Below are 13409 nucleotides of genomic sequence, written 5' to 3' on the forward strand. Positions count from 1 at the left end.
ATAAAACTCACTGTTTTTTGCCATTCAAAGAGTCCGGATTGGATTACTCGACAATTATCTTCCGATCATTTGTCATCCTGTTTATCTCACTCGTTGCTATCAAACTGGCTTTCTGCGCTCTAAACTTTCGGCGTGAAGCGGTAGCCAGACGAGCCAGACCTACTATCCACATAGTACGATTGCGTCGTCGAAATGTACCGAGTAATGGAAACGACTCGAGTCAAGGAAATGCCACCAAATCATTAGATCAAGGGCAGTCGGTTCAAATCAAAAATGATTCAGCTGTCAACGGCGAGAGTACCGCGGAAAGGCGTGAAGGAGACAGCAAAAATACAATCTGATGATATAACTGGAACAGATTTTTGTAATGATTGTACAATTACTAACGGTTCTTTTCCAGTGCCCCCCATATTTTTTTTGGAAATTCAATATAGGAAAAACTATTTAAAATGACTTTTCCTGTTATAAAATGCATTAAATAACAGCGTGAACAGGCAGGGGCGGATTTTCAAAAAATTTCAAAAATTTTGACGCCCTTTTTTTTTAGGTCGACCAAATAGATTTTTTGAGCTCTCCCAAAGCACTGTTTTGCCCCAATTTTGGCAAAATTTTCTGCGCCGCAGACAAATTTTTGAAAAAAAAAAAACAGTCAAAAAAGGCGTTTTTAGGCACTTTTTGGAAAATTTTGACCAAAAATTGCGTTTTTTCGGCGCGCGCTCCCCCCTCAAAATTAGTATATATTGGCGCCGAAGGCGCCTTTAGAAAAACTTTAGGGTCGGTCGGCCAAAAGTGGATTTCTTAAAAAGTACCCAAGGGGGGACCCTTTGGGTCGGCAGGGTGTCGAATCCCTGAAGAAGGTGGCGTCCGCCCCCGCCCCCCCCCCCCCCGCTAAATCCGCCCCTGTGAACAGGTGAACAAATTTTCTTAACATTTCTTGCATGAAAAATGCCGAGTAAACAATTTTCGAAAAGCTTTGTTTTGAAATTTTGCGAGGGGGTTACGAAATTGGAAAAGAGCCTTACTAACTAATGAAAAAAAACTGCAGAGCGATATAAATTATGTTGCATGTGCAAAGTCCTTCAGATATCGAAAATCGGCTTTTTTTCCAGTTTCCTCCCACATTTGAATTTCAATTTTGAAAAACTATTTGAAAGTTGTCATAATGTAATGAAATTTTGCATGGTAAGCAACTTAAATATTGTGAACACATTTTTTCTTTATGCCTTAACTTGTAACATCACGCATCCAGCCAGAATAACTTGCGAGACAACTCAGAAAATAAAAGATTTGAATTCTGGGTGGGTGAGTGAGTGGCAAAGAGACCCAAAAAAATTTTCCTCCAAATTATTTATGGCTCTTTTCCAGTTTCCCACCCCTCTCGTAAAATTACAAAATTAGGTTGTTCAAAAATTGTTCACACGGCCTTTTGCATGTAAGAAATGTTATGAAAATTTGTTTACTGTTCACGCCGACACGTTTTAATACAGTTAATAAAATGAAAAGTAATTTTAAATAGACTTTCAAGTATTGAATTTCAGAAAAAATCGAAGGGGTGAATTGGAAAAAAACCCTTATTTCTAAATATAAGTTCAATTGCGCCTGAAGAGAATATAACTTGTAAGGTCAATAAATGAACATTTACTCATTTGTACTTGAATGTCACATGAAGTAGAAATGAACACTTTTCAAGCTCGTTAGGAGAAGATTTTTTATGATTTTGGATTGTGAGACTTCTAAGCAGCAGACTGGCTCTTTTCCACTCACCCACTTTTCAAAATATCTATGATTTTAATAGGCGTTTTACGCGTTACTATGGCTAAATAATTAATGTTACAACGTAAGGAATGAAGGAAAAATGTGTTAAAAAATGTTCAAGTTTTTTTTTTAATTGAAACTGAAAGGTCGGAGAGGCGGGGGGGGGGGCAGTGGGTTGAAAAACAACTGGCAGACTTTTTTATTCTATATTTGAACTATCTGACTGATATCTCGTCGTGTTTATTTAGAAAAATTATTAAGAAACATTTTGTTGTAGAAGCAGACATTTAAGGATATGATTTTTCTTGTAATTCTGGAGAACGAGCAAACTGATTAAGTTGAATTCTATAGAAATTGGTTATAATTTTTTAAAAATTTTCTTACGCAGTTTCAGAACTTCTCTTTCTAAAATAATTTTCTTCATAATTTCTGCTAATTTGTAGCAGTTACTGGGGCTCTTTCTTAGTGCTCCTATTTGACTTTTCTGCTCCCGGATACCCCTGCATTAAGCAAAGCTAATAGGATCAACCGTACAACCCCCCTCCCCTATGTGACCTACCGTAGAATCTCGCCCCTAGCCACGTATTAATTTTGGAATTTGATTTCGCATAAAATATTCATTTCAAACAAAAACGCAGAATAGAGTGCTTGAGAAAATCTTCATAAGGAATACGTATCCAAAATTTTTAAGTTTTTACTTAGATTTTTTTAAAATTAATATTTGATTAATTAGATCAGTTTATTTTGCTCTTAAAGTTAATTTATGAAAAACCAGTATTTTATCCCCCTAAATTGATTGGGGGGATTGTACAGTTGCATAGGATCTCCACAAGAAATTTTAACCATACAGTAATTAAATAAATAAATCAGACAGCAACAAGTAAGCCTGCACAGTGGAATGCCATGTCCATAATTATCGTTCCGACCATCGAAGAAAACAGAATATTTATCAAAGTAATAGTTTTAAAGAAAAATTTTGGCTCTTTTCCACTTCCCCCCTTCTGAAATTCATTATTTGAAAGTCTATCGAAACTGACGTTTCATATTATGAACTGCATCAAAACGTCTCAGCGTGAAGAGGTGAACAAAATTTGACACTTCATACATGAAAAATGCCATGTGAACAATTTTTGAACAGCTTTGTTCTGTATTTTTACGACAGGGATTAGGAAACTAGAATAGAGCAAAAATTTTCATGCCCCAATAAAGATATTGACTCCTAGAATCAAAATTTAAAGAAAATTTGATTGTTTTTTTTTGCAAAATCCTGGGAGTTTGAAAATAGAAAATTTGGCCATGCTCTGGACTAATTTAAACGCTCTTTGACGATATTATTCATTATGCTGAGAGCGTAACGCGAATTCATTGTGCGTGGCAAATTACTTCGCATATCAAAATTGTTGCAAACTGAACAGAGGTGGCAAGTTAATTGGTCGTATTTGTTTTATCTGAGCATCTCATAAACATCAACAATGGCTCGAGATGACTACAATTAGCTTCAAAAACTTCAAAGAAAAAAGACCAGTTTTGTTTCTAGTAAAAAACTAGAAGCCTGCTCAACAGCTAATTCAAAGTAACAGGATAGGTCATAGCCTTATGGCAGATTTTCCGCTTGTTTTGCTCATTCCGCAAAGATTTTTTATTTGGAAGAAAAACTATTTATCAATTTTTTTTATTGAAAACTATATAATTTTTTTTTTGCATCAAATTTTAGTTCATTAAAAATCATTTGAAAAAGATTTAAAACCAATTCAATTAAACTTATCGTTTAAATATGTACTTTGAGAGCACTTAGGTTGTCAGATTTATGACGTAATTTTACATCGGAAAAATGCTAATTACACAACTTTCATATTTGAAAACTCTATGGCAAGCACTTAAAAAATCAACTTTCCAACTGTGAGAGAAAAAACTATCTCTTTATTCTATTAGAAAAAGTGCAGTTATAAGGAAGCTGACTTCTTTATTAAACAATTGTGGAAAAATGAATAGTATCAAATTAGGAGGAACATTACGAGGCCAAACTGTGCACTGGATAGGAGCACAATTTTGTGTCTGTATGTTCCTGGATTCCAGAGACAAGTCTTTAAACATGTGAAAATTTCGTCGGAACGATCAAAGGAAATTAAAGAACAAAAGAAGAACAAAGGGAGCGTACTTGTTGTGGAATCCGCTTACAATGCACAAAATGCACAGTTTGGCCTCGTCATGAGAATATTCAACAATAATTTTTCAGTGCGGTTCTTGCTACTTAGTCTCGCTGGTTTTTTATCTGGCAAAATTTCTTGTTTTCGAACAAAAAAAAAGATTTTTGCTCATGGTATTTGGTATTTTTCTTCAACTAATGACAGAGTAAAAAAAACTAAATCTAGCTCTTTTACTTATAGAAGTGACTATTCCCATCTACATCAGTTGACATCCCATTGACGTTTTTTATGAGCTAAATTCAGTGAGTTATGACAAATAATCATGAAAGATTGTAAGCTTGATCCTTTTTTTTCACAACATTTTTCTTGTTTTACTTAAAAAATTACTTGTTCTACCAATCGCAACAACAGTTCTTCCCGCGAAAATTGTGAGACAAGCTGAAGTCAATATTTTTGGGTATTAGTTATTTTTTAACACAGAAACCAGCAGAAATTTTTAGTAGAAAAAAAGAGGTTCTACAAACAATATCTGCGCCACGTTTTTTTGAAAAATTTCCGATTAAAAACGTTAGTATACATAAGCGGATGTTTGGGGATATAGTGTACTGGCAATAAATTTTAATATGAAATCATCCAAAAAAAGTTTTAAAAACTGCTCTCAGGTTGTAAACGCTCCCAGGTTTTCCTCTCATGTATACGTTAAACATTTTTTGTGTCAATTACATTTGTAACAGAGACCATTGATTGCCTAGAATTACAATAAAACTAAGCAACGATGAGATAAAATTGAAGTCAACATTTTTTTTGTTTTTTTTTGTTAATATCCATTTTTTTCAGTAAAGGGCAATTTAATAACTTACAATCTATCAAATTTGTGGTAATAACAGCTAATTTATTAAAGAAAAAGCAAGATGATCCAAATTTTTTATCGTGTTATACTTAGAAGTCGTGCCTTTTTGTATGAAAATCAAAAATATGTACACTAGTTTTCCTCAAAATAAGGAGGACAAAATCCAATCTACGCCACAGTTCTTGAATCGGTTTAAATTTCTGCAACGTGACCTGCAACATTCACTGTAATTATAGCTCACACTTATTATCCAGTACTTGGACAAACCTTTCAAAATAAAGAAAATGACAATGAATTCAATGACTGCACAAGAAGCGTTTTACGTTTTCAGAACGTTCAGAGAGTACAATAAGACTCCTCGTATATCATGGCAAATCCCTCAACATTCCGACTGCCATTTAAGGTCATTAAAAAAATTTGGATGAAAAATTGACGAAAGAAAATGTTAACTAGATTAGTATAAGGTACTCTAATAATACGACTAAGTTATTTGCCTCAATTGAAGTTGGAACACAATAATCTGCCGCTTACACGTGTTATGGGAACGTAGAAAAATGACTCAATGTAAAACCATCCCAAGCATAAATATTCCGCACCCACAGAAATTGATCATATACTTTAAAAGAGTGGGTTGCAAATGAACCAGACCGAACATAAATACTCCCATGGCACGCATATAAAATGCACCACTGCATAATATCCTCCACTTTCTCAACAGACCGGCAAACAAAAAACTTTTAAAATCTACCGAGAAAAAGTTTTCACAATTCGGAGAAATATTCGAAACTCAAAAAATTGTTTGTTTCCACTTGTAACAATTGAGCTTATAGCTGTTTTTTTTTGGCTGAGAATAATTGATGTTTTCCGCTGATCACACTTTTCCTTGAATGATCAATCGAGTTTGTAATATAAAATCATGTAAGCCGCTAACTTGCAGCTGCCGATTGAGGGTGCCGGATATCAAGCCGACGGGACTTCAAGCCGAATTGTAAAATTAGGGACTTCAAGCCGAAAACTTTCTCATTAAGTCATGAAGTATGATTATTTTGGGAATTTTTTTGAAGAATTTTTCAAGTTCATGATCTTTCTTTACCAGTTTCTGGCTTTTCCATAAATTTTGGGCCTCTAAAAAATGTTTAGGAAAGTTAAAAACTAAAGCAATGTTGAAAGCAAATTTCTTGTTTGTAGTTTACGCATTTCAAAAACCGGCTGATATTATTTACGGATGCCGATCCTAAGTGATTCATTGTCATGAGTAACGCTTATTATAGACTAAACTTGCCTAAATTTTTGAAAAGCAAAGTTTTACAGAAGAAAAAATAGTGATTTGAGGTGCTTGTAAAGTTTAAAGTTCGGCCTGAAGTCGCTTCGGCTTGAATTGCCGTCGGCTTGTTTTCCTAGACCAGACCCGCCGATTGAATAGCCTTGCTTTCATGCCTAGGGCAACCGGTTAATTCTTTTTTCTTACAAAGCAAATTGAATAAACATCGGTATTTTGCTCCAAGTCTCAATTTGCAATTTTCCATTACTTATCATCTTAGCTCCGTTTAGAAATAGGGTTTATAAAATATTTGCAGAATGCTTTATTGGTTTGTTGTTTAATGGTGTTGGATCTCAGCACTTTCGATATCGAATTGATTTTTTGCATTTTTTGATTTTTGAGGTTTTTTTAACCTCATTTTCCGCGCGGAAAATTGAATAATCGTTTTTGAGAAAACATTCATACCTTATTTTTAGTTATCAAAGTTAAAAATATTTCTCTCTGACTATGTTTTTTATAATTATTGGGGTTTGACCTTTCCGAAATAGCCAATTTACTTGCCTAACTAAGCCGTTTTCATCCCTATATCTACAACGTGTGAGCGTGAAAGTTCTAAGTACGCCCAAGTTGATCCAGCTTAGTAGAGCTGCAAAATTTTGAAAGAATTAAAAATTAAAAAAAAATTGAAATTTAAAAATTTTTGATGAATTTTAACCGTTTGCCAGAATCTTGTTATGTAGTAATTTCTTATTAGTTTTACAATACTTTCGAGGATGCATTTTTTGTGGGAATTAGCAGCGTTTATAAACACATCCAATTCACAAACCATGGTAGAAGGAAGAAAGCTTGTCGAGGCAACTCATAAGTACACAGAGCCCATTAGCGGTTGCCCGCAGAATCATTGAAAAAAAATTGAAGGCAATCAACTTGGTTTTTTGGAAAACCTTATTTAAGTTAGTTGTCTTTAAAATTTGTAGGCTAATCATAGTTTGGCTATTTCATTTAAGATAACCTGCATTTGTGAGGAAACAATCGATTAAGTGCTGTTTGTTTTCTAATATGAAATATTCATATACTGTTCACAAAATTAGATTTTTACGTTGCGTAAGAAAAACTGAAGGTCTGCGACTGCCTCACAAGGTCTACGAACTAGTATTTGCTTAAAACATAATTATACTTTCAATTAAAAAAAAAGACTTTTTAAGAATTTGCATAAAAACCGTTCCCAACACTCTATGTAAAACACAAAGTGATACGTTTTGTATACAGAAAAGTATTAAATAAGCAAAGAAGCATGCCTCAACTTAGTTTTGAAAGATTTCTAAGACAGGTTATTTATTCGATTACACGTTGATAGCAAAAAACATATTGCTCGTTATTTATCCCAAATCGGCTATCTACAAAACCTCATGAATTTATAAAAATAGATCACATCTAAAACACATATTTAATTTGAGCTCAGGACTTTACTTATTTTCCATGGTGCATAAAACAACGAACCTGGTCAAATAAATTTGCATGGAGTAGACAACACCGGAGCACAAATATTCTGTTACTTTATTCAAAAGTTGGAACCTTAACTTGATTTTGATTGAAGTTGGATAAGAAGAACCGGGGTCATATTGTGTCTGATACAAATCTCAAGGGATATTGAGCCACACTTTCACACCGACAGGACAGGACTAAGCCTTTTGTATTAAAATCATAATAAAAATTATAAGATAAAGTTAATAGAGAAAAAATGTATTCACAAATTTTCAGCTAATTTGTAACTGAATCATTGAGAATATAGGGAAGAACTTGCCTGTCGAGTGGATTCTCTTTGAACAAACTATTTTTCCTCGAAGAAATAGTCTAGAAAGAGTGAAAAATAACAAAATCGCTTTTTTTTTTGCAACCATCAAAAAAATAGCATATAAATCACTAAAAAAATTGTAGTTTTTCAGTGTTGCAAACATACGGATCTCCTAGAGTATCATCAACTTCAACCTCGTCATTTTCCAAAAGATTTTTTGAAATACTACCAACCATCATCAAAAAGTAGTTGTAATTAATCCTAACCGGAGTAGTGATCAATAATCTTATTTGGGTGTTTTAACCCGATTTTCGCTAGTTTCAAAGAACCTGGAAAAAAATTCTGATCTAATCAATTGAAGATAATAATTGTCAGCAGGGGTGTGAGTACAAGGGAATTTTTTGCCAGTCAATTCGATGAAAACTGTTTTAAAAAAGTTTTTATTAGTTTGTGGCTTTTATAATAGTTCAAATTTTCCTCTGTTGTTCTACGCATTAAGATCACCACATAGAAAGCGACAGTTTCTCTAACATATGTTCAGGTCAGCTACATATTTGCTAAGAGTTATCAAAAAACTGTTGGAACCCATTTGCGTTGCCTTACATATTACGGTACGTTTGATGAGCTTAGGTTTGCTTATAATAAAAACTGTCAAAGTATAAAAACAATTGTCAATGAGTTCAGCTATTCTGTAGAAAGTGAATTTTTTTGATATATGAACACCTACATTACTGCTCGTTTTTCTTCTTTTTACGTTTCCTAAGTCTTGGTGATTCTTAAAACAGGAATTCTTTTTTTTTTCAAACAGAAAAAAAAACATTTCATAATTACACAGACCCCATTTGAAGTTTCCCAGTAGAATGCCTAAAAACAAACTGATGGCTGCTATTTACAAATATTTCTGATCATTATCAAAAAGTATTCTAAGAAAATGAAACAAAAACGGTTTATTCAATTTTTTTTTATTAAAAACTAATTTTCATAAAATTCTGATGTTCAGAAACAACTAAATTTTCCACCTGAATGGTGTGTTTCTTTCTTGATCGGAAAATTTTATTGCAGTATAATGGCAGAAAAACTTAGTGCCGCAAGAAAACTTAATAGAAAAAAAACTTTTTCCGACTGGTTTTGAAGAAAACGGCGAAATAATTGTGCTCTGGTTGGTTTTTTTCCAGACAAAATTCAACTTTTTAACTAGAAATTTTGAAGGAGCTTTAAAACCATATTTTGAAATAGATTGTTGAATTGTTCTATTTTCAATAATATAATGGTGGTTTTATATTTATAATTAATCTTTGTGAAACTTTTTTGACGGAAATATTCATTATAATTATTCAGAAAAATTGAATCAGACGATGTACTGTTATTCAAAAAGTCTCAGTACGTCTGAAATAAAAAAACATTGGAATGTCGCATCAGCAATCCCGAAAAAATAACACTCATCTAAAACTGAGCTCAATCAAAAGATTAGCTACTTCAAGAACATGTAAAAACTAAAAGATTTTTTTTATTAGTAATGTAATTGCAAGTCTTTTGTACAAAATCGATAACTTTTTTAAAGTTCAAAACTTAATTGCAACCTGATACGGGTCGTTTTGTTTTAAATTGTTTTGAGTTGATTTTTTTCATTTTTTGGTTTGTGGTTCAATTTTTTTAATTTAACCTCATTTTCCGCCCGAAAATTGAAATAATTGTTTCCTAGGAAACCTTCATGCCCTATTTATAACTTCATGTTTAAAAAATGTTTCTCTCAGACTATATTTTTTATATATTGATGGGGTTTGAAAATGTCAAGTATAGCAAATTTACCTGCCAATTTGAATCCGTTTATATCTCTTTACCTACAAGAAGCTCAAATAATGTTTGATGATAAAATTTATGAGTACGCTTAAATAGAAAAAATATGATAGTCATGCATGAACCTTTAAAAATTATTAATGAATTTAACAGTTTTTGCCAGAATCTTGTAGTAATTTGGTAAAACTTTCGAGGATGCAACTTTTTGTAGTAATTAGGAGCTTTCGTAGGGACAGCCAAATAATACGCCATGGTCGAAGGAATAAAGCTTCCATAGCCAACTCATACTTACCCAGGGCCAACTTGGCGGTTCCCGCAGAATGCTTTATTTCGTCTTATAAACTGCTTTTTCATAAAAATCTCATCTTCAAAAAACAAAGAAGAATTGTGAACAAAGGTTTTTGATGCATTTTTAACGAAGAATACTTTATATATAATTGTGCTTCTTTCCTGATCAGAATACCCAAGGCCTTCACAATTCCAAATTTTTTATTTTAATTTGTTTTCATGAGTCTGTCGATAACTGACTAACATATCTTCCTACAGGTTCCAGATTTGGAAAGGTATGATACGCCTTTCGTGTTTTTGGAAATAACCCTTTGCATAAACATCCGACAAAATGGTGTAACTTAGTTGCTTTGCAAGAATCTTATTGTTTCTAACAAAATAGCTAACTTTTCTCAAACATCTCTTAAGACAACCAGTTTTGAATAACTTCTCGAAGATTTCTCAAAAGTAGGAGTAATTGATCGTAAAATTAAAAGTTATGAATTGTTTAATTTCCTTTCATCCAAAGTCTATTTTTATAATTAAACTAATGAACTTTTCTATTTGAACGTTTTGAAGGAATAGCATAAGAACAAAAGTAAATGTTTATTTTTTTTACAAAACATGAAAAGACCAAAGTCTTCAAAACCTCAAACTTTTGTTCAAAAAAATCAATAAGTTTATAAAAACGTAATAGCGCTCTTCTTCTTTCTATTTTTTTTATGAATTATATAATATTTATAATTAAATATATTATATAATTTTTTTTCTTATATAATTATTCTAGAAAAAAATCGAAGTAAATTTCAGCAAAAAGTAATTTTTAAATCACAGTGATTAGGTTATATATCGCTTTTCTTCTGCAGTATCTAGATATCTAAGTGCATGCAACTTGGTTCAATTTTGTTACGGCTTAGACTTTTTTCTGTCCCAAAAAAATATTGTATACCAGCAATTAAATCTAAAAATATCCAATTTATATCCAATTGAATTTTCCTTCACAAAAAATGCTGCTTCTTTTCCAAAAAATCTTTACAAAAGTTATTGTAATTAGAAAATTAGTGAAAACTTGTCTGAAGTAGAAAAAAACACACTATCACCAATAATCAATCTCTTATATAGAACGTCACAATGATATATAATTTTAATTAACTTGTTTTCTATCAACAAGCAAATTACAACAATTAAACCTTAAAAAATAACCGTTTGTTTATGCTAAAAATTTTTGTAAATAATCTCAATTTGAGCTCCAAACTGGCAATTGATCAATTTTCAGACTGCTTTTCAGCAAAAAAAAGGAAATTTCACATCCGGACAAGCAGGATTGAGTTTGTCAGTTATCAAGTTCAGCCCTAATTGATCCTACCTACCCAAAGGGTGGTTGAAAAAAAATTATTCTATGTGTTTTTTTAATCAATTTTCATAATATTTTAAAGCGATTTCAGATTTGGCTCGGATTTCGAAAACTGTATTTTTGAAAAACGACTTTTGTTACAAAGATGATATTTTGAATATATCCTTATCTTTAAAGTACAAGAACTTAGGAGCAATTCAAATAAATATTTTATTATGATTCTCAACAGGTGATTCACAACTAAGAGATGATATCAAGTTATTATATATTTTTGGCATGTTTTTTTAAAGTTAAATTTCTCAAAACAGGATTTTTTCTCATCATAACGTTTTATCATACTGCTAAAACATCTTCAAAAATTACGTTTTTAAACTCCTTCTTCAAGGCTTTCTAGTTTTTGACATTCGAATTGTGACAGTTTTATTAACTGTCCATACATGCGGCGTCTGTTCTAATTTTACCAGTAAAATAAAAATGTTTTTTTTTTATTAATTAGAACGCAGCATGTGTTTTTAATATAGTGCCATTTTTGTAGGTTTATTGTTTTTTTCTTTCAATGCTAACGCTGTATAAAACACATTTAGCAAAGCGAACTTAAGCATTGAGTTTTTGGAAGGAAAACGGTTTGAATGGTTAAGAACGTTTGTTATCAGCTCAAAGAACTTTTTAAACAGGCTGGCTATTTTTTTAAAGTAAAAAACAGTGTGCTATCGCGAGCTTGTTCTACAAGTTGCATCTAGTCATAAAGTGATAATTTTCTATGTAATATTTTTTTTCTGGTGTACTAACTTTGATAAATATTTTGTTTACCAACAAAAATTAATATAACTGCTGGTGTTCCAAGTACACCAACCACTGAAGTTTTGAAGCCGTATTTGCTTTACATTTTACAACGAAACAAAAAATTACAGTTTTATCTTCAGCAAGTTTGTGGTTTTATTTTTTGAACAAAATATTGCTGGCGAATGACAATACACTATGTTTATTTGATCTGAACCCGAGATTCAAAAACCGACTGAATCGACAAACCTAATTGGACAGCGAGGATGTCGGGTGAAAACATTCCACTCAACTACCAATCAACTCCGGGCGACGGCGGAAAATCCGACAAAGAACTGCCTTATGTAAGTAATAATCCAGCTTCTAAAATTCCAAATTTGATTATCAACAAAAATTTTGTTTGAAAATCCAAGTTATAGAAAAAACGTAAGTGCTTCTTTTTTACAAAAAAAAACAGCGTTTGTCAGAATTTTAATTATCAGAGAAAATGTTCTGACATGAATAATCCCAACAACTAATAAACACTATTCCGCGTTTGCTAAGCAGCGAAGGTTGGAAAGGGTTTAAAATGGGTCGGGGTTGTTCCATATCAAAAACTGCACTAAGATAATTGAAAGTATAACTTCGCTGTTTTGTCTTTCACGGCGAAATCATTCATAGTTAGAACTTTTGGTGGGTATTGATGAATCAAGAGGAAAATCTAAGGATCTAGCAAGAGGGAGCGATAATCACGCAAAAAATATTTTGAGGCAGGCAAAATACCTTTTTAATATCAAAAAACACCATCCAATTTTTTTAAAATTTAATTGATTTACGACCCTCATTTTCAGCAGCCGATTCATAAAATTGAAGACTCTTTTTTGCCAATAAAATTTAACAGCATGAAGTGGTTAAAAAAAATTCCAACAAAAATCAATAATTTTGCTTGCCTGAAATAATGAAGATAATATTTTTGAACTCCACGCTCTTTCTCGCTTAATACTTTGATACTCATTTTTTGATTCATCGATCCGAAAGAATAATTTTTCTTATTCATATTTTGGCAACTGATAAACTGATCGATTGTTCTATATGGCACTAATTGATTTTGTGAGCTCTCCAAAACCACTATGAAGACGCAAATTTGACCATATTTTCTGCGCCGGAAACAAATTTTTGAAAAAAGGCCAAAAAATGCGTTTTTAGGCACTTTTTGGAAAATGTTAAGCAAAAAATAGCGTTTTTTTGGCGCGCGCTCCCCCCACAAATTTAGTATACATTGGCGTTAAAGGCTCCTTTAAAAATTTTTTAAGGCAAGTCAGCCAAAAATGGAAATCTCAAAATAGTAGAAAGGGGACTCTTTGGGTTGGCTGGGGGTCGAATCCCTGAGGGGAGGAAGCGTCCACCCCCCTTCCCTAAATCCG

The 13409-nt window shown here is 32.3% G+C and overlaps 1 protein-coding gene across 2 annotated transcripts in view; it reads left to right on the top strand.

The window, feature by feature from the left end:
- The first annotated feature begins 6237 nt into the window (after positions 1–6237).
- Positions 6238–13409, top strand: part of LOC134847551 (anoctamin-7-like) — a 62323-nt gene continuing 55151 nt past the window's right edge. Inside the window, exons 1-2 of one of the 2 annotated variants that reach the window (XM_063864623.1) lie at positions 6238–6341; positions 12071–12350. In XM_063864623.1, the coding sequence (XP_063720693.1) occupies positions 12273–12350 (78 nt within the window). In that variant the 5' untranslated portion in view covers positions 6238–6341; positions 12071–12272. Of the gene's footprint in view, positions 6342–11847; positions 12351–13409 lie in introns of those variants that run through there. The other variant, XM_063864622.1, reaches the window with a different exon arrangement.

This window comes from Symsagittifera roscoffensis, chromosome 6, assembly GCF_963678635.1.
Source record: "Symsagittifera roscoffensis chromosome 6, txSymRosc1.1, whole genome shotgun sequence".
Lineage (NCBI taxonomy): Eukaryota > Metazoa > Xenacoelomorpha > Acoela > Convolutidae > Symsagittifera > Symsagittifera roscoffensis.